General features: G+C 38.7%; 1 protein-coding gene across 2 annotated transcripts; it reads left to right on the plus strand.

The window, feature by feature from the left end:
• Positions 1–2,551: 2,551 nt before the first annotated feature.
• Positions 2,552–22,149, plus strand: mcf2b (MCF.2 cell line derived transforming sequence b). 2 transcript variants are annotated; one of them, XM_079599648.1, is made up of 27 exons: positions 2,552–2,987; positions 3,882–4,001; positions 4,331–4,447; positions 4,742–4,891; positions 5,235–5,359; positions 5,663–5,777; positions 7,374–7,493; positions 7,706–7,897; positions 7,987–8,178; positions 8,312–8,483; positions 8,563–8,651; positions 8,754–8,839; positions 8,999–9,065; positions 10,328–10,443; positions 10,513–10,582; positions 12,087–12,179; positions 12,365–12,457; positions 12,545–12,670; positions 13,548–13,769; positions 14,161–14,253; positions 14,863–14,941; positions 15,033–15,084; positions 16,019–16,215; positions 16,455–16,561; positions 17,634–17,746; positions 19,548–19,662; positions 21,109–22,149. In XM_079599648.1, exons 1-27 carry the CDS (start codon positions 2,937–2,939, stop codon positions 21,121–21,123), a joined length of 3,087 nt encoding a protein of 1,028 aa, XP_079455774.1. In that variant the 5' UTR covers positions 2,552–2,936; the 3' UTR covers positions 21,124–22,149. The 2 variants fall into 2 exon arrangements, with proteins under 2 accessions (XP_079455774.1, XP_079455773.1); XM_079599647.1 differs by lacking the exon at positions 21,109–22,149 and having other exon boundaries at positions 2,802–2,987; positions 19,548–19,880.
• Positions 22,150–22,426: the final 277 nt, after the last annotated feature.

Below are 22,426 nucleotides of genomic sequence, written 5' to 3' on the forward strand. Positions count from 1 at the left end.
TCCTAATCATCCCCATATACTGATTGGCTTCATCACTGTCTCTTCTCCACCAGTAAGCTGGTGTGTGGTGGGCGTTCTGGTGCAATATGGCTGCCGTTTCCCTCCCCTTCTATGTAAAGCGCTTTGAGGTCTCAGAAAAAGCGCTATATAAATGTAACGAATTATTATTATTATTATTAAAAAAAGAAGTTTCATTCTAGCTTTGTGCATTCCTTTTTTATCAACACTTGAATATGGGTAAGTAAAAAAAAAAAAACAATCACATTTTTGTCAAAGCCTACATCCAGATCGGATTCAGAACAAGGATCAAAACAGATGAAGTAGATCGAATCCATCAACACCCCCAAAGCTTCACAGTCCTGTAGCTCGTCCTGGGTTGGCATTTCATTCAGTAACATTAGGCAGTAATTTGCTGTTTAATGTTTATGGTCGCAACATTTTAAATATGCATCTGCTTACATATGATATTGCATGTTTCTGCTTCTTTTTCGTGTTTTGATCAGGAGTTTCTGTACTCTTCCAGAAGATGCTAAATAGCGCTCTCCTAAAACTGGTAATAAGTCCAGGAGGGTGGTGGAGCAGAGGGTGTTCAGGGGGAGGGATGGAGGGTCAGGCCCGTGTGACGGAAGTGGGCCTATAGAGACCAGGGCAGAGCTGACAGTACAGGGTGCCAGGGTGGAGTTGGCAGTGACCAGGTGGAGCCGGAAGAGCAGGAGACCTCCAAGGCGGAACAGAAGACCACCACGGTGGCGCAGACGGAGTTGAGGAACACCAGAGTGGATCTGAAGGTGCAGAGGACCACCAGGGTGGAGCATAAGACCACCATGGCAGAGCAGGTGGAGCAGAAGTCCCCTAAGGTGGAGCTGAAGACTACCATAGCAGAGTAGACGGGGCTGAAGAATACCCCTATGGCTGTTCTAAAGACCATGTTGGAGCCTGGAACCATGATGGTACTGTTGGTGCTGGATACTACGGCAACACTGAAACAGAGCACAGAGAGATTATTGACAGCCTCAATGGCCGTAACAGATAGGATAGATAGTTCATAATCAGTCTTCTTGGTCGTGACTATGCAGACAAATAGTTCAAGAGCAGCCTTCTTGGCCGATACTGGACAAGCAGAGAGTTTATGGATGGCGACCTTGGCCATAACAGGGCAGACTGAGAGTTCAGTCCTCTGGCACCCTGGCTCCATTTCTCTGCGGCCCCGCTTTGGCCTTGATTGCAATTGGTGGCTGCCGGTCTCGTTGACTCTCCGTCTGCATCCTGGTCTCCTCTTCCATTGGCTCCATCTTCGTCAGTCATCCCCCTGGTGTCATCGGCCAAATCTTCACCATAGCTCCTCCCTCCCTCAACTTCACCGTGGGTCATCGTCCTGGCTGCGCTTTGGGTCCCCACCTGACGACTCCTGCTCCTGGCTCCTCCAACCAACACAATGCACCGCCCTGGTCTCTCGTCACCAGGTTCCAGCCTTTTGCCCGCTCGACGTCCCCCTCCAGATACCCCACCCTCCCTCCTCAGTTAGACTGTTACGGTGCTAGGACGCGCCTTCCTGGAGGGGGGCGTTCTGTAACGTGTATGTTCTGTTTGCACTTCACTGCAGCAATGCGTTAGCCTGGGAAAACCCAGACCACTTCCGGCAAATTTAGATTTGCTCTGCAAGTGGGTCTGGCAAAGAGCCCATTGAAACCCATTTCCAATCCGTCGAAATCGCGGCACCAATCAGAAACGTTGGGGCGGGCTTTACACGATGACGACAGAGCAGAGACGGTGACGCAGATTTTGTACATTACAAAGATGGATGCCGCCGTGGAACATCACAACATCACTCGTTCGAATCAGCTATCGCATCTGTTTCAAGCGATTTAAAATTGTCATTTTCGTTAACACAAACAGAGAATTGCTGAGAGTCTCAGATGTTTCTCCGTCGCTCTGCATACGTCATGTCATTCATCGCTCTGATTGGTTTAGATCTATCCGACGTCCGTTGGTGACGCCCCTGTGGAAATGAATTGTCTATGGAGCTTTGCCAGACCCTTACTCAGTTACAACTGAGAGTGGTCTGGGTTTTCCCAGGCTAGCAATGCGTGACACACAAGAATAAATGACATTTTAAAAATATATTAAAATATTCACATATTTGTATAGAAATCTGTTGTTTTCATTTTCAATAATATTTTGCAATATTACTATTTTTACTGTGTTTTTGATCAAATAAATGCAGCCTTGGTGAGCTTTTTTTTTTTCCAAACTATTGACTGGTACATTACTACATTGTTATATTACTACTATAATTAGGTTGATTTAGTCATATTAAATGGTATTTTAACCAAATAAGATGAAATCAGTTCATTTATAAATTATGCCAACTGTGTAATCGATTCATTTATTATATTTTGTTAATTTATATATTTACTAATTGATTATACATTTAACATCATATCACACACACAGTATTCATAACTTATTTATATATTTTTATAATTTATTTATAATTTTTGTAGCCCATTTTTAAAATAGGCCTATATTTGTATAATTATCGTATGTAATTGAGGTGATGATGTGGTGGTAGGTGGGAAGAAGGTATCGGTCCGAGTGCTTATCGACCTCTGTCCATGGTTCTGGATTTGATTACTCGTGTCCCTCACCATCTGTAACACTTGCAATATAATCCAATCAGGTCTGATTCGAGTAAATCACACAAAAATGTGGTTTCACGGATAGATTTTGTTACGCGTAAGAGTGTCATTTTCTAGGTGTGACATGAATGAGCAGATAAGTGCGGTCAAGGTGTCGTCGCCACTGCAGCATCCGCTCTGCGACTGCTCGCTGCTTCTGCTGCTGCTCACAGTCCCGCAGACAAAGTCATGGAGGGAGGGAAGTTGTGAGGCTAAGAAGTGGGTCTACATCCCCACTAAACGGGCAAATTAGAAACAATGGCGGAGGCTAATCCACTCAGGGGACTGCCCCGGATCCAGAGGGCTGCGGTAAGATGGATTCTTCTCTGTTTTGGACCGGGTTTTTACTGCAGAACTGTAACACGCTATGCGGGCGCTGGATGGGAGCCTTATGCTTTATAGAGGAACTAAAAACTAGATCACGCGCGCTTTTGTAATGTTAACTGTTAGTTATTAGCCTACTGTGATAATTATTGCAGTCAGCAATGATATGTGTTACCTTTGAATAGTTATGTGCAATGATCGCCATGTTTTTAAACACCTGACCACGCTTTTAACTCCATTATGACTAACTGTGCATGTTTTATTGTAAGCAATTACACATATGCACCAGAAGGGTACATTTTAACCTCTGATGATTATGGGAGACTAGCACAGCAATCTGAGTGAAAAGTGTGAGTGTCTCTGATGAAGTTTATTGATAACCAGTCTGTCAAAAAGGGAGAAGACAGACAGCCTACACTTTCTTGTCAGCATTAGTAGGTTAACACAGTCAACAAATTCAGCCTTGGATTTCCTCGGATATTGATTGTCTTCATAGGGTCTGAAAAGCTGCATTGCTTGTAGTCAGACTGAATTTCCTGCTTTAATCAGCAAGAAATGTGTTACAAAAAGCAATTGTTTCACATTTTTTTAGCTTTGTAAAGGCTTTAAAAAAACACATTTTAATGGATATTACAGTAACTTTTTCTGTGATTACTTAATTACAATTTAAATATGTTCATCCACGGGGACATGTGGGTGTCTGACCTAGATTTCTACATCTATGAACACATTAGAAGTGGGAGGATGATATACAAGCAGCAACCTTGCTGTTTATGATTAAATTACCATATTATTACTCTTTAAATCATCCTGAATTATGTGATAGGAAAGAAGTTGAACATGTACTGAAATTGCTGAAATATCCCATCTCTTCTTCAGATGTCATTCCCTGGACATTTGCATTTAGTTCTAGTGCTGAGGCCCAAAACCCACCTTCAGACCACTGGAACTGACCTCGGTTTCCGCTTCAGTCAGGACGACTTTGCGCTCAAGATGCCGGTAAGAGTTGACAAGAATCCTCTGTGGTACAAAACAATAGTTCTGTTTATGTATAGTGATGAGATGCATACCTGAAGTCATGAACAGCAAAACAAACACCAAGTTGTAACTATAATATTGAGACCTTTCATTTGTTTTAATCCCCACTGATTATGTGGGACAACATTTGCATCTATTTTTATTCAATCTTTATTTATCCATAACAAGGCCGTTAAAAGGCCATTCCACCCTTACAAGGTTAGTCTGCTTAATGAATGGATTATTAATCGCAATTTTCATTAAATATATTGTGCGTAATTAATTCCCTAGCTATTTTCTGCCTTATTCAGATGATAATGCTGAGCTCCCTGTCAGACCTGCTTCGCTTCATTGATGAAAATCAGCTGAATACTGAGTTTGGGGGTAACCTGGAGCAATGCCATAGTGACTGGATAGTTCTGCGTACGGTAAGCTTTCTGATTTCAAGAAAGGAAAATGACAGTCATTTATGCTGTAACAAAAAATGCCATTATATGCTCACAAAATGGAATTAAATTGCAAAATCGCATTGTATGTGTCACTATTTAATGCTGATAAGAGAACCAAATCACTTACTAAAGGATATCTGTTTACTTCCTATTCATTAATTTAGATTTGCAGCTATAAATATATTTATATCTGATTTTGGATAAGGAGGCTTTGAACTATATTTGCAATAACTGCTGAGTAATGCATATTTCTGTCTGTGCTGCCTCCTCCAGGCCATAGAGAGTTTTGCAGTGACAGTGAAGGAGATCGCTCAACTACTGCAGACATTCGGCACAGAGCTGTCTGAGATTGAGCTGCCCGATGAAGCCAGTGGCATTGAGTACCTACTCAGATCACACACTGACAAATACAGACAGATGAAGGTATGGAGATATGAGTCTCACAATTGAGTGGGCCTATTGTGCACATAAACAGTGGGGTCTGACACTTTTTTAAATGGTCTAATTTAATACAATTTGATCTAATGCAAATTATATTATCAGCACAGCAATTTTTTTTTTTTAAAAACGGAATAGAAAAAATAATGTGAAATTTTATAGATTTTTTGAATCCCAGACTTTCAATGTGGTTTCAAACTTGGGAAATATTAAATATAGAACACAATGACTGTGTTTGGAGACACATAAAAAGCTTTAATACTGGATTTTTTTTTATAATTATTTAAGATATGGTTGAATAAGACATATGATTTGAAAACTACTACAGGATGACATTAGGTCAGTTATGAGGGATGGACGTCAGCTGCTCTCAAACCTCGAGGCCTCAAAAGCAATGGAAGGCGCTGCGGCAGAAGACAGAGACATCAGCCAAGACAAAGAAAGAGTGCAGAGGTAGCCTTCATACAGTATTACTCGCCACCAGCAGAGTAAGTAAATCATTGTCAGCTCATTCGGGTTGCTGAAAAACTCTCCAAGGAGTATTTATGTTTTTCAGGTAATCAAAATCATGCAGTATTTATTGCTTCTTTTAATTTTTATCCTCTTGTTATTGGATTGGTTGACATCCGTTCAACTTCCTCTAATTCACAATGCAGTTTTGTGCCAATCAAAATGGACTTCAGCTTAGGCTCTTTGTGTAAAATTCAGGGAGGCTCTTTGTGTAAAAAATCATCATGTTCCACTTGTTTATTGCAGTCTCGTGGCACAGTTACGGGACATGGAAATGGCTTTTGATGGCTTTTTTGAGAAGCACCACCTAAAGCTTCAACAATACCTTCAACTCCTCCAATACGAGCTGAGCTTCCATGAGGTACAGACCAGTGTTGGAGTAATGAGCTAAAAGTGTACTAGCTTAACTATGGTACTTTAACAATACTGCTTTTGTAGTAACAAGCTTTTCCAACTATTCACGGTATGCACAACCAAATGCTATATCGCTGTTTTGAATAGTACTTCGCATTCATTAAGTCGACTACTGTGAGCTGAGGTTTAACACAATCTTTCGGCTTTCTCCATCATACTGTATGTAATGCTAGAAAGTTACTGTTAGTGATTCTGTTGGTCCTAAAGACAGTGTACTCGCCGCTTTTATAAGATGCGCTGGAAGTCTTTATAGTAAATCGGTTAGTCTGAAAAGGTCTACTTTCTCATTTGCAGAAATGGAAAGTCTGCATCTATCTAGCATATCGGTTTGTCTGAAATGGTCTACTTTCTCATTTGAAGCATTGGAAAGTCCTAAATGATCCACTTTCTGTTTGCAGCATTGGAAAGTCCTTTCATTTTAGTGAATCGGTTAATTCGGATGGTTATTGTAAATCAACAGAAAAAAGTTGTTGATTTGCACCAATTTGAGTTGCTGTGTTATTTAAAGTCTCTGTTCATTTTTATACCTTCGACTCAATTATTTCAATTACTCTACTCTTACTGCACATTATGTTTAATACAAACAATTTAAAGGGGACATATTATGCAAAATTTACTTTTACATGGTGTTTGAACATAAATGGGTGTCGGCAGTGTGTGTACACAACCACCCTATAATGGAAAAAAATCCACCTACATAAATCCAACCCCAATAAATCATAATCAGTGTCTCAGAATAAGCCGTATACAGTTTTTATGCAATGTGACGTTCATAGACATAACCGACTGTGTTTATGTAAACGTTGTGTTTTTTACATAACCTTGAGTGTATTTGACAGTTTAAGTGCAAAAAGACGTGAAAGAGAACTTAGTTTAAAGGGGTGGTTGATTATGATTTAACTTTTCTAACTTTAGTTAGTGTGTAATGTTGCTGTTTGAGCATAAACAACATCTGCAAAGTTTCAACGCTCAAAGTTCAAAGCAAAGGAAGATATTTGCTTTTAAATAAATTGCTTTTAAAGCTACACTGTGTAGGCATTGACCCTTTGCAGGGAGCTTGATCGACAGGTGATCTGACCAATCATACTTCGCCATCCGCCATTTTGTCCAACAAAGCAGTCAGGAGGGTTAGTAGATTAACATGGGAGGATTTGAACTTGAAAAATGGAGTGTACATTCCTTCTTATGTTCATTCATGTTTATTTGATGCTTTAAATTAACTAGAAAGAAGAGATGATCGGTTCACGGGCAGCTTTAACATTTACAACATGGTATAACGAATGATCTATTGGGGTAGTTTGAGTTGAAACTTCACAGACACTGGGGTTCTGGGGACAACTGAGACTTATATTACATCTTGTAAAAAGGACATAATAGGTCCCCTTTAACAGCTGTGGAAAAAAAAATCCATTAAAACATCTTTTGTAATCAAACCAATGCCAAAATCCTCTATAATATTTTTGTGAAAATCTTGAATGAATGCAATATGAAATATTGATCTTCAATGCATTTTTGAAAATAATTATTTTGTCTTTGTGCATAGATGGAGGCCATTCTGGAGAGACTCAGTACGCAGGAGAAAGCAATTGCATCTGTGGGGACAACAGTGGCCCAAATGGAGCAGCTGCTCAAAGACCTCGAGATGCTGGAGACCACAGCAGAGGTTTAACATTTTAAATATTTCTTCTTTTTTTTACCAGTAAACATTCATAGAAAATGAAAAGAAACTTTTTTGAGACTGTGCTTCAGTTCAAATGCATTGCACTCCACAAATGTTGACTGATGCTGATGTTGAGAGCTGACAAGGTGAAACATCTTTTGACCTGTATTTCAAGTAATATAAGTGTTTGATTAATAGCTCTGTTGTTCTTGCAGGATGAGATGGGCCGTGCTCAGATTATTATTCTTCATGGGCACCAGCTTGCAGCAAGTCATCACTACGCTCTTGCCTTAATAGTTCAGCGCTGCAATGAACTGAGGCATCACTGTGACACTCTCACAACAGCTCTGCGTGCCAAGCGGGCATCTCTCACACGCATTCGGGACCTGCTGTTGCGGTTGGAGGAGGTATTAAATGCAAAAACAAGAACCATGTAATACTGTATATGCACTTTATGCAAAGCACATACAGACTTTGCATATCTATGTATGGGCAGACTGTGCGTTGGTGTGATGAGGGGGCCTATATGATGGCTAACCAGCTGCTGGACAAGTTTCAGTCCAAAGAGGGGGCGCAGGTAGCCCTGCGGGATATTGAGAAACTGATGGAGACAGCGCCCTCAGTCCTGCGGTCTAATCCGGGCTTCCTCAGTCTGGAGTTTGAGGCAATACTCACACCACAGCTGCAGGTACTGACACACATAGAGCACAAATATACCCTTTGAGACCAGTAGTGAAAATGCCCCTCTTTTTCTACAGAGTAGAAATTTAGCCTATTATAAAAAGTGCCTATTTTAAGTTAACCCCCTTTTGGTTTTATAGTCTCAGATAGAGGCTGTCACAGAGAAGGTATCAACAGTACAGGGAATGATCCAGAGCAGACAGGCCTGTCTGAGAAAACTGGCTGATATTCAGGTCAGACCCATCCAGCTGGTCGCTCCAAGGCCCGAGAACTCGCCACGCTGCAAATCCCCCCTGTTCTCTCCTAAACACAGTATGTTTATCTATTTCAACTGCATTTGCTCATGGTGAACGATTGCCATCGGTCTGACTGTTGCCTGTCTTTTTCTAAGGTTTTGATGTGAACTCCAGTTTAAGGTTTTCTTTTGATCTTGCACTCCCTGGTAAAAGGGCTTCACGGAAAGGCCCCAGCACAAAGAAGGTTTGGCTGACCGTCCTTGTTCGTCTCAAAATCATACAAAGCGCACCGGTTCTACTCGTTGCTGACAGCTTTAGGAACTTTTTCCTGGTTCTTGTACCCTAGATAGAGGTGATGCACGACTACGAGGAGAACCGCAGCTGTCTGTCCTACGGCCCCGATGGAGTTGAGAACCCTGACCAGCACAAACGGTGAGCATTTATGCAATATCTCGACAAAAAATGTATGTTCACGAATCACGAATTCCTTCTGAAGCTCCTCTTTTTGTCTGTCTCTCACCAGTCTCTTTCCCTTTCTGTCCTCATCTCTTTCTTCCCCTCTCTCTGCCCATGCATCCCTCGCGTCTACAGCCACGTAATGAAGGAGCTGATTGAGACGGAGAGAATCTACGTAGAGGAGCTACTGTCTGTTTTGCTGGTAATGTCTTGACCGAATGACCTTGAAATAATTGGTCTGTGTTTTGTTCTCCCACATCCCATTTGCCTAACAGCTGTGATATAGTTGATGATCCAATCATTTTGAATTCACATCTTTCCTTTCACACTGTAGTTTATAGTGCCACGGTGAGTCAGAGAATGGTCATGTACATACACGTTTTTCTGATGTTTTCTGTACAACCATTGAGACCGCCATATAAGAAGAAAGTAAACTGATGGCTCTGATCACTTGGCACAATGATTAAGGGTGCAAAATAAATGAAAAGTGTACTATTAGAGTGCAAGGGGATTTAGAGTCAAAGACCCAGAACAAAAAAAGATTAATTAAGACAAGAGTCAGAATTATAATAAATTTAAAGAAAGTTTGCAGTTTCATCAGCAGAAGTCAGCTTCAAGACTCAATGGAGTACGTAGGCCGGCCCGCTTACAGTTACAAAGACCACAGCAGTTACGCAAGGTCTAAGCTACGTCCTTGCTTCAGGTTGAATGATTCTGATTGGCTAAGAAATAGATAAACATAGTACTTTTCCATACACATACAGATAGACTGAGGTACTGTATATCACTCCATGTATTATGCAGCTGACACTCGGACCCTGAAGTTAGGCACGTCGACCTTCCAGGTCGCAGATTTGTGTTGCTGGGCGCCAGCCTGTCCAGAACAACAACTCAGTCCATCTCCAATAATGCCAGTGGTTCCTTAACCTGTAACCAAAAAGACTAACACACACACCGACACAGCTTTTCCAAGTTTGGATTTGGCCATGGCTCTAACTATAAACAGGAGAGTCTTCTCAAAACATCAAGATAATACGTTCTTTCTCTCAAAGAGAGGACACTTTAATATACCTGGAAAGTAAGGCTTTAACTGAGAAATGATCCCTTAAACTATAGACTTCAATGACCATAGTTGTCAGAAAAACAGATGTATGTATTGACATGTTAAAGACACTTTCTCAAACAAAACATCTTTCCATATTTAATTTCTGGAAGCCGGGCTAAATGAGCAAGCACTGTTACTGCATTCATATCAAATACAGACATTAGAGAATACACGAAAATAACATTTCAGTAATCACTGGTAACTTTTATAACAAAGTAAAATATCACAAGCCTAGAGAAGTCTTTAAACTCATTTGATATTTAGAAGGAAAAATATTGATTAATATTTAATGATTAATTACTGCTCCAATATTTAGAATATTTGAAAGTCATACATTTTTTCCTGTTCCTGGGTGAAAGGGTTATAGGGCGGAGATGGATAACCCATCTCTCTCTCATATACTGCCATCTGTACTGCGAAACAAGAAAGAAGAGCTGTTTGGAAATCTGCCTGAGATCTATAAATTCCACAGCAGGTGAGAAATATGCCCACACACATGGATACATAAACACACATTCATGCTGATCCTGTCTTTGTTGTGCAGAATATTCCTGCAGGACCTGGAGAGCTGCTTAGAGTCCCCAGAGAGAGTGGGAGCACGCTTTCTGGAAAGGGTGAGAAATTCTGTGTCATATCTATGTAAAGGCATTTCAACTAAATGCTTTTTCTTTGACATTTCAAGTATTACATTTTTCACAAAAATATTAAAGGAGAACTCCGGTCAATTTTGGAACATCATTCCGGTCAAAAAATGATGTTATATCAGCCAGCGCAAATACCTGTATTTACATCCTGTTTTTGGTCGAAGTCCAAAGTAGCCGATTGTCGAGTTCACGCGCGTGATCATAGGTAACTAAACCTATGTGCGTGAACTCGACAATCGACTACTGTGGACTTCGACCGAAAACAGGAACTAAATACAGGTATGTGCGCTGGCTGTGATATAACATCATTTTTATGAATATCTTTCACATCTACTGCAGTCAGATTCACTCGTGTTCACTCTGAAGGAATCACTCAACATGGCTGGGCACTTGTATGACACATCAAGGATGATAAGAGAAATAAAAGCAGGTTTAAAATTAGACCCCATTCAAGTCAATAGGGTGCAAATTTTGAAAAGAGGATAACACGGTGTAGGCAACACCGATTTTTGTCGTTGTTTTCTGTATTGACAGCACTCCAAATTTACTAAAAATTGAGCTCAATGTTAAAATTGACCGGAGTTCTCCTTTAAGCAGTGCAACATTGATAATAATAAGAAAGATTTCTTGAGCAACAAATCAGCATATTAGAATGATTTCTGAAGGATCATGTGACACTGAAGACTGGAATAGCGATGCTGAACATCAGGAATAAATTACATTTTTGAAATATATTGAAACTATTATTAAAAACTTTAAATTGTAACAATATTACAATATTATTTTACAATATTACTGATAACTGTTTTTACTGTACTTTGATCAAATACATGCAGGCATTAGACTATGCACACAGTCACGCACGCATGCACGCACACACACACATATACAATTCAACAAATCTATGTATCTTTAATGACATATCATACAGTATGAACAATTGGTCAGTAATGATACTAACACAAAACTCATTCATTTTGATATGGACATGAAAATAATGATAACTTGCTGTTTAGTAAGTGAGTTATACAGTACGTTGATTCAGTCACACTGACTGAAACTGGTATTTTTTTTAACTGTTTATTAAAAGAACCTGCTCAAAAGAGTAATTCACAGTGGACTTAATCTACACCGGTCATGCTGTATGTCTTTGATTCACTAAAAAGAACCGACTCGTAAGAATCATTGGTTCGTAAATTGTTTGTTCGTGACTAGACTGGTCACGTTGGGCGTTGTTTTTGCATGCAGGCTCTGATGACATCTCAACAGAAAGACATTTTTTGCCTTACATTTTTGGTACACTCCCTTTTATTGCATCTCATTCAATAGACTGTGAACTCACATTCACAATTCAGGTAAATATGATGTATTCTGCTGCGGTGCTGAAGATTCAGTAGTGACTCCTTAGAAAAGTAGTATAGGAAACACTGATCTATTTCCTATAACAGTTCTCTTGTAATTCATTTTTTTGCAGAAAGAACATTTTCAGGTCTACGAGCGCTACTGCCAGAACAAACCTCGCTCAGATGCCCTCTGGAGGCAGTGTTCTGATTCAGTCTTCATCCAGGTATTGATGTGGATATTTTTTTTGAATTCACACAGCCATACAATAACAATTGATTACAATGATTACAATAAACGGCACTCGCATATATCTATAGGCATAGGTAGTGATTAGTGGGATGGTTTATATCCTGTTATGAGTTTTAAATCTTTTATTTTACTACATTTATTTTCTGTTTTCTTATTTAGGAGTGCAAAAGGAAGCTGGATCATAAACTAGGGCTGGACTCATATTTGCTGAAACCTGTTCAACGTTTAACCAAGTACCAGCTTCTTCTGAAGGTGCTTAACCAAACCAAAACAAAACAAATCCAAAATTCCACATTTCCCCCAGTATTTTCACTAAGTGCTTCCTGTCTCTTTGATTAGGAACTACTAAAGCACAGCTCAAACTCACAATATGCATCTGAGCTGCAGGGGGCGCTAAATGCCATGCTGGATCTCCTCAAGTCCGTCAATGACTCCATGCATCAAATTTCCATCACAGGTTATGAGGTGTGGCCAACAAATGAGAATGGAGACAGGCGGAGTATTAAAGTGCGCCTATTATGCTATTTTAAAGGTTCCTAATTTTGTTTTGAAGGTCTCCAACAATATGTTTACATGCATCCAAGGTCAAAAACCAGCATCAACTTTTTTCTCACAGTGTCTGAAACGGTTTGATCAAGGATTCGGCCTTTGTACTCCCTGCCTTTCTGCGAGCCTACTCTGCTCAGCCTCTGATTGGTCAGATGGCTCAGTCTGTTGTGATTGGTCTTCCGCTTAAAGCGCGTGTCGGAAACAAAACTCCCATTACTATATCTGAATTTCAGCTCCGGAGGCTTCCTCAGCACTGCATACTCAGTGATACAAACAGTACCGATACTGTCTGTAACAGTATTGGAAGTGCATGCAAAGTGGATTAGCATTCACAGTGCAGAAAGCAGCGTCTTCACGACATGTCAACAACCCGAACCAAACCTTTTCAGGCCTCAGCTACAACTAGTGTTTGAGGGCGGGTCAAAGTAGACGTTGTTCGCAGACGGCCATTGAAGACAACATGCTGGCATTATGCTCAGTTGTTACAAACCTACGTAGGTTCAGGCAGGAAGTTTTAAGACTGGAATTACTGACGACTCATTTCAGGCAGTTCAGAATCTGTTCTTTCTGTTGGGAGACAATTTATCATGATCTTTGAAACTTTCAGACCTTTTACATTCACAAACAGCTATATTACACACTACATGAAAGGTAATATCCGAAAAAGCATAATGGGTCATTTTAATGTTATCGTGACTGACAGTTGATGCAATATGTTTTTGTTATTAGAATATGGCCTGCAATTAACTTTCAAACGTGTTTCTATTTGCATTCCCACATTCTTTGTATCCAGGGTGAATTGAGTGACCTGGGCCGCGTCCTTATGCAGGGCTCTTTCAACGTCTGGATCAACCATAGGAAAGGCCCAACGCGCATGAAGGACATGGCTCGCTTTAAACCCATGCAAAGGCATCTATTCCTTCATGAAAGAGCTCTGCTTTTCTGCAAGAAGAGAGAGGAGAGTGGAGAGGGACATGATCGGACAGCCTCGTACAGCTTCAAACACTGCCTGATGGTGAGAGAGAGTGAGAGACCGACCTATTTGGCATTTAAATATTTAATCGGTCAGAATGCATGACTACTTTTGAATGACCATCAATGTACAAAGATGGTTTTGGCAGCCAGATGGTGCAGTTACCACATCCACCATGCAGCTAACCAGCCAACTTTGACCTACTTTCTACACTTAAACCAATTTTTGAGCTTGTTGTGTTGCACTGATGTTGGAGTTAAGCACCTATTTGTTTATTCCAGCCCTATTTTAGGTGTGCTCAAAGAGATTTTTATGAAAGGGATTTTAGGCTTAACTCAAATTTCATTGGCAGTTTAAAAACCCACAAGGTTATTAAAATATTGCATTACTGAATTTCCAAGTGAGGTCTTTGACTCCTCTGTTTCATTTGCAGATGAGTGCTGTTGGTATCACAGAAAACGTCAAAGGGGATGTTAAGAAGTTTGAAATTTGGTACAACGGAAAAGAGGAGGTGTATGTTGTTCAGGTGAGTCATTTTATCAAGGTTAAAACTCCACAGAATTCAATAGATAAAAAGTTACAAGGGCCTCTGTCATCACTTACTAACGCCTCCTCAATACCTCCTCACAGTGAACGCTAATGTCAAGTCCTGAACGCAAATTTGTTTGTAGAACTTGCAGAACTAAATAATACTGTATGTGGGATTTTAGATATACTGTACTTCAGAAGAACTAAATAGACATTTTTTTATTCAGATTTCATACACTGCGGTCCAGAAGTCGTGAAATCACATTTAAAGTGTGGGATTCAAAATATATTTGAAAACTGGAAATAAGTAAAACGTTTTTGGTTTTAATAAAAGCGAAAAAAGAAAGAAAAGAAATGTATGATGTGTTTAGTTTAACTTATTACTAAAATCGTTGTGATGATTATATAGCTTGTAATAAAAAATGAAGTATTTAAAATATTTTTAAAAAATCGGACATATATATATATATATACATTATATAAAAATATATAACAGTAAACATTTTTAAATAAATATTAAATCAGAAAAAAAAAATTAAATAAGAAAAATATTTGCTTGTGAGAAAAAATTATCTATATTTTGTAGCCTAAATGTTTTATTTTGCAGGCTCCAACAGTAGATGTGAAGATTGCATGGCTCACTGAGATTAGAAAAATTCTCAACAATCAGCAAAAGATTGACAAAGGTTCCTACTTTGCATCTTCGTTTCTGTTAATATCGGTCTTGAATAAATCAGTCGTGATTGGTGGGTCAAACTCTGCCTTTCTCTTTCTCAGGCGATGCTCACCTGGATAGTGAGCAGCCATTATTTCCACCCTTGGGCGACAGGTGATCCTCACTGTATTCCCATAACCCCTCACATTGTTTATGCAATCTCATAGCATGGGTGTAAAATGTGTAAATTAACATCTGCATATGAAAGGATCTGAAACTTAGCACAATAATCGACAGGTTTTATCTTACTGTGTGTAAATCACCTTCATAAATACTGTTAGCTTTGAGCCCATCTGCATGATGGATATAGTAATCTGTATCATACTGGCATGAAAAACACTCTTGATCTCCTCATTTTTGAAAACTACTCGATGGAAACATTGGGCTTGGACTTTGGAGAACCAAAATGTAAAATGCTATTAGCAAATTTAATAAGCATTATGAACTATTTTCAAACATTTAGTGTGAAGTTGAAGAAGAAGTTCTAAGAAGCATTGAATCCTATTCATTCATCTAAATCTAGTTTAAATTGTATTGTGACTAACACTATAAAAATTCTACTATCTACTATAACTACTATCAAATTCAATAGTCATGGGCTAATTAATTGGCTAATGTGCAAGTTTTTATTATTTTGATGTAACAATTAGGATAGATTTTTTTTATGTGACAGACATATACGTATATACTTCACCCTAAATGAATGCAATGTATATTTGTAATAAATAATAATTGTGTATTTATATAAATAAGTTGTTTGTAGCACATAGTACTTTATATTTGGTTTTTCAAAACAATTTCTTTGAATGTTATGTTGTTCAACGGAACAGGATTGGAGTCAATATAATGTCAACTCAGCTATTATTGAATATTTACTCAAATTTAATTGACTGACTTGAAATTACACTCATATCATTAAAACCGAGTTTACTTGCCAACTGACCGCAGTCCTGTTCAAGAATATCCTGTTTGTGACGACGTTTGATGGTTGTTGTTGTGTTTTTTTGATGCCCTTGTTTCTGTCCGGTCCATCGGTTGGTGGGGTCAGTGTGAGGCATATGTCCGTGTGCATGCCCTGGAGTTCCACACAGATCACTGGCTGCTCAGGTTGTTTTGATGTCCTTCCTCACAGCAAGCTCCAGGGGGCGTCCGTCAGCTCAGAAGAGGCCGATTCAGGCCGCGTGAGTCCGGTTCTGACAGACCCAGTCCTCGTTTCTCCACGTCCCAGCCACCACAACCGCCGCAGTGAGTCAGAGGCCGTGGGAAGGCCATTTTGATTGGAATTAAATCTGGTTGATAAGGTGCAGAAAAATTTACTATGCTATCGAACTCAATGGGTTTTTGGAATGGGATTTTTAATTTGTAATATGTAAATTGTGGCACATTTATATGCATGAAATTGTATCACGTAATTGCAACGCATGAAAGATTTACAATCCATATGGTGGGAATGTCATTATGGTTTGGCTGGTTGTGGGTTGCAGGCTGGCCTGGGACTTCTCAGTCAGTGGACATCTGTGAGGGTCTGGAGGACTGGACCACTGACATCTCAAACATCTCCGACTCTGATGAAGAAGACGATGTGCTGCTGGTGAGCTTTGACCTTAAAGGGTTAGTTCACCCAAAAATGAAAATTATGTCATTAATGACTCACCCTCATGTCGTTCTAAGCCCGTAAGACCTCCGTTCATCTTCGGAACACAGTTTAAGATATTTTAGATTTAGTCCGAGCGCTTTCTGTCCCTCCATTGAAAATGTATGTACGATATACTGTCCATGTCCAGAAAGGTAATAAAGACATCATCAAAGTAGTCCACATCAGTGGGTTAGTTAGACATTTTTGAAGCATCGAAAATACATTTTTGTCCAAAAATAACAAAAACTACGACTTTACTCAGCGTTGTATTCTCTTCCGGGTCTGTTGTCAATCTGCGTTCACGTCTCCGCAGTGACACTGCTGACGTAAGACGCTGCTGACGTGTTATCTCGTCCGTGTAGTATTCGGGTTCAAATAAATATGGATGGGCAAAAAAAAATGCAAGTCTTCCTCTGTGTCGAAATCCTTAGACATGTTTGCGAAGATTGTTTTGTTTACATCGTGCGTCTCCCTCAGACTGTAAACGAAGCTCGGGCGCACCTGATAACACGTCAGCAGCGTCTTACGTCAGCAGCGTCACTGTGGAGTCCTGAACGCAGATTCACAACAGACCCGGAAGAGAATACAATGCTGAATAAAGTCGTAGTTTTTGTTATTTTTGGACAAAAATGTATTTTCGATGCTTCAAAAATGTCTAACTAACCCACTGATGTCACATGGACTACTTTGATGATGTCTTTATTACCTTTATGGACATGGACAGTATACCGTACATACATTTTCAATGGAGGGACAGAAAGCGCTCGGACTAAATCTAAAATATCTTAAACTGTGTTCCGAAGATGAACGGAGGTCTTACAGGCTTAGAACGACATGAGGGTGAGTCATTAATGATATAATTTTCATTTTTGGGTGAACTAACCCTTTAAGATATCGCTCAGATTCAGAGTTATTTGGGGGGAACTTTTAATTGTTTAATCAGATTTCAACAATGAAGGATAATGGGTTTATATTGTCTTAATGATTTGCTTTAACCTTGTTGTATGCTGGTTTGCTTGTTTTTTAGGTTCCTGGAAGGTATAGAGCAATGATGGATCACTTGAAGTGCGGCAAGGATGACGTTATCATCAAATGTGGTGATGTCATTCACGTGCTGCAGGAGAGTGCTATGGGGCTTTGGTGAGAGTCATTTTCCATTTTTTATTTATGCTTAAGTTGCGATTAGTCTTTTCTTTCTTATTGTGACGTGTATCTGAGTGAAATGGCCTCTCAAACAAGAACAAATGTAGGTCAGAGTAAGCCAGATAAGGTTGACGATTTACAGCCCCAAAGCTCTGCAAATATATTCACAGCCAAAAGAAAGTGATAGAATTCAATTGTCATGGCAACCACAGGAGGACTATTTACCTCCTTAAAAACTAAATAATGATGACAAAATAAAATTATAAAAATGAATACATTTCCCTGCCAGGTGAATAATACAACAGTAAAACGGATTAAGAAATTAACAACTTTAACACACAATAAAAGCTGAAAAAAGAAAAAAAAGAACAACAATAATATGAATGCACTTTCCTTTGTGATGTGCTTTAACTTCAAAAATAACTACAGTGCGTCTCTCTTGAAGTACACATTGTAGAACATAAAGCAGAGCTTTGAACAGTAAAAATATATTAATCGTTGATTCAAACCACATTCAGCTCACGAGTCTAAACAGTTTAAAAGATGTCCTGGTCAGACCAATGTGCACATGATGATGGACAAAACTAGTCCCATATTCGATTTCTCTCAGAGTTATGGTTATATTTACAAAGAGTCTCCGAGTCATCTCCCAGTAATCCATCTTTTTAGAGGGTCACTCTCCCACTTTTTACTGTAGCTACAACTTATGCCACTTTGAAATAGCAATTACTTGAATATACAGTTACAAATTCAAAATCTGACCCCTTATTGAGCTAAAAACCCGTCACTCATGAATCATCACATCTGCCCGCTATCGCTCTTGATTGGCTAAAAGTGCAGACTCAGCTGCAACATCAACAGCAACCCAGATTTTGTCCTCCTGCCCAAACCAATTTTTACCCGCATAATCAAATTCAAAATCTGCCCAATGTAGCAACGCTGAGAGGGCGGGACTTGATTCTGTCCATCGTGAATTGATTGGATGGTTGTGGTTTGCTATTGCTGTGATGTCATGTGAGTGACAGGTTGTCCCGCCCTCGTGCATCATCAGAGAAGAGAAGAGATGTTTCTGCAAGAGGGAGGGGAAGTTATAAAGGGGAAGGGGAAGAATAAATAATTTAGAATACCGGTAAATACTGTAATATTCCATAAAAAAAAACAAGAAGAATTGTCCATTTTGATTTCAAGGTGACTTTAAGTGCACCAAAAAATATAAGCCATGGGTGATGTTACAATTCTGGTCGATGTTGATAAGCTGATCATTTTCATGTTATTGTTTATAACTATTAAATGGCCAATATTAAAATACTATTTTGTCTAAATAAATAAAAATAAAACACTAAACTTAAAATCAATAGTTTTAAATGCTACATGTGAATTTAGGCATCACAACATTATAATGATCAGTATAAAATGGATATTCATTTGGAGATTACACTTAACAGTGTATGTGTATATATATATATTATATATATATATATAATATATATTATAATTTAATATATTGGACAATATATTAAAATCTTTTTATATCTTCCATTAACCGATATGGTACCAAATACTGATATATTGTGCATAAAACGCCACCAACACGCTCTTGCCTACTTAAGACTTAATAATTATTAACCCCCATATATTTAGCTCCAAAATGCTGACATCATTTTGCATTCTTAAATATAACATTGATTCATTGCCCTCAGGGCGAAAACATATTAAATAATTCTGGATCATTAGTTACGCAACAAGCATCACTCTAATTAACAAGTTACTGATTAATATCATGCTGTAATTCCCACAGGCATGTTAAGAATTTGACTCGTGGAGGTGAAGGAAAACTCCCTGTAGACACACTTCTGAGAATGCTGGAAGATGCAGGCAGAAGTCCCTCCATTAGGTCGGGCAGTGGACTTGTGGTGAGTGAACTGTACAGGCCTAATGACTTTTGTCTCCTCCTGCTTAGTGTTAGTGATGTTGGAAACAATACCTTTATCATTAACACTATGCTCTAAAATGCAGCTTATACATAAATTAACATTCATTAAAAATATGTTGAACATTTTATTTTAAATGGGTCATGACATGCATTTAAATATTTTTATGTTTTATGAGGTTCACTTTTAATGTTAATAAAGTTTTTTGGCAAAAAAACAACAAACATGTGTAAAACCGATTATATTCGACCTTCATTCTGGCCCTCTTTCAAAAATTACCCGGTTTAAAGGGGCGGCTCCTTTAAGGCTTATCGGTAAACGGCAACTGGTATAATTGGCTAACGTCATTGCATAGGAAACAGTATAAACAGCGACTCGCTATTGTATGTGAGTAAATGTTTTGAAAACATAACTGTCATTTACAGACAAAGCATTATAAAATAATTTACTTATGGATGGTTTGTGATGCAAGCTGCTGTCAGATCCAGTTGGCTGCTTCAGTCTAAGCAAATGTCAGCCGTTAAAGGGGTGGTTGATTATAATTTCACTTTTCTAACTTTACTTAGTGTATAATGTTGCTGTTTGAGTTGATCTGTCAACATCTGCAAAGTTACAACGCTCAAAGTTCAAAGCAAAGCGAGATATTTTCTTTCAAAGAAATTGCTTTTTAAGAACTACAAACGTATGGTAGGGACTACACGAGCTTCCTCCCGGGTTAGTGACATCACACCCCCTAAAATTTACATAAACCCCACCTCCCGAACACGATTTATAGATTATCATGACAGAATATGCTAATCAATGACTAGAAGATAACTACACATAAACTACAAAAAACATTCAGAAATGTCCTGTTGCATTCTACATGTTGTCACTTCATCTTGGGTCTCTCCATCATTGTCTGACTCCGGTTTGAACATAAAAAGCTAAAAGTTTGTGAAATTTTCCGTGCATGTCTGTGTGAGGTAAAATGACACAAGCTCTTGAAACTCCGCCCTCTGTTCCCAGCAGCTCATTTGCATTTAAAGGGACAGACACAAAAACTGTGTGTTTTTGCTCACCCTCAAAAAGTGACAATTTTAACATGCTATAAAAAAATATCTGTGGGGTATTTTGAGCAAAAACTTCACATTTCATACACACTCTGGGGACATCAACAACTTATTTAACATCTTGTGAAAAGGGCATTATAACACCCCTTTAAGTGACTGAATGCCAGTTGGCATGCTGTGATAATGTATAACTATTTGTCAATGTCTTGCTCTTGAGGCAGTCATATGTATTTGCACGTGTGAGATCTCCCAATATCGAAACTCTCTCTCTCCCTTTAAAGAGACAAACTGATTATTTGTATCTGACTTGAGCATACTGTGCTGTACTGCAGTATAATTTCTTCTTTCTCTAAAAATCTTTGGTGTTGTCTCATAGATACGGGAAATATAAACAGCAGGAAGCCCAGCAACACCTAAGTACATAAACCACATGTACACAGAGCTCCCACCATGTGACAACCCTAAAGGCCATTACTGTCATTCAGGACTGAACCCAGTCACGCCAAAACAACGCACACAAACAAACACAAAGTCAGGAGAACAGAGCCGCCTAGTCAAGAGAAAGTTTCCATCTGCCATCAGTGGGGATTGTGGATTATGTCGGATTTAAAGACAAAAAGAGACACCACCTACAACAATACAGTGTGGAAATAAAAGGAGCTTTGCGAAGCACAGACTTTACACTGATCCACTTCATCCCTGGAAGGTACCATCAGCGTACTGTGCCATAACACATGATATGTAACATGTATTTGTGTAGTTAGCACAGTATTTAATTGTATTTTTAAACAGGAAGGTTTATAGCATGGCGTGTACACTGAGCTGTGAGAAGAGCAAACTTTTTTTCTCTCTCCTCAGATGGGTACGGTGGTTGGACACTTGTTTTAAAAAAGCCATTTAATGCTGGAATAGATACCAAGATGAAAGCTCACATCAGTAACTAGTCTATGTGCCAAAACCTAACATTCCCTTTTCAAAGAGTATTAGGTTCTTTTTTTTATTATTATTCTGTATTTGCTTTGGCATCAGTATTTCAGAAATATCTCAGAGAAATGTGCAAGAAATAGAGAGTATGTGAGGTGAAAATTTATAAATCACTATTCAGCAATGTGCACTTAACTTTGTTAACCTTAGAAACCATTGAGGTGAATATGCAAGATGCCATTTATTAGTTAGCCTCATTACAAACTACAATGAATAAATACACCACCGTTCAAAAGTTTGGGGTTTTAAATATTAATTTCATCCAATTCAACTGATCAAAAGTGGCAGTCAGGACATTGATGATGATTTATATTGTAAATAAATGTTGTTCTTTTGAACTTTCTATTAATTAAAGAATGTATCAATATATCAGTGTATCACGGTTTCCACAAAAATATTAAGCAACCAGCACAACTGTTTTTAGTACCATACTCATTTCAGAAGGATATCTGAAGACTGGAGGAATGATACTGAAAATTCAGTTTGGCCATCACAAGAATAAATTACATTTTAAAATATATTAAAACAGTTGTTTTAAATTATAACAATATTTTACAATGTTACTATTTGTACGGTATTGGCAAATTTGGTAAGCATAAGATGTCTTTAAAAAAATATTAAGAAATCTCACCGACCCCACACTTTTGAAAGGTAGTGTACACGTGCATGTCATAAAGTTAAAAGGTGGAAGAAGAAAAACAGATGTGGTC

Source organism: Phoxinus phoxinus, assembly GCF_949152265.1.
Source record: "Phoxinus phoxinus genome assembly, chromosome: 23".
In the NCBI taxonomy this organism is placed as follows: Eukaryota; Metazoa; Chordata; class Actinopteri; order Cypriniformes; family Leuciscidae; genus Phoxinus; species Phoxinus phoxinus.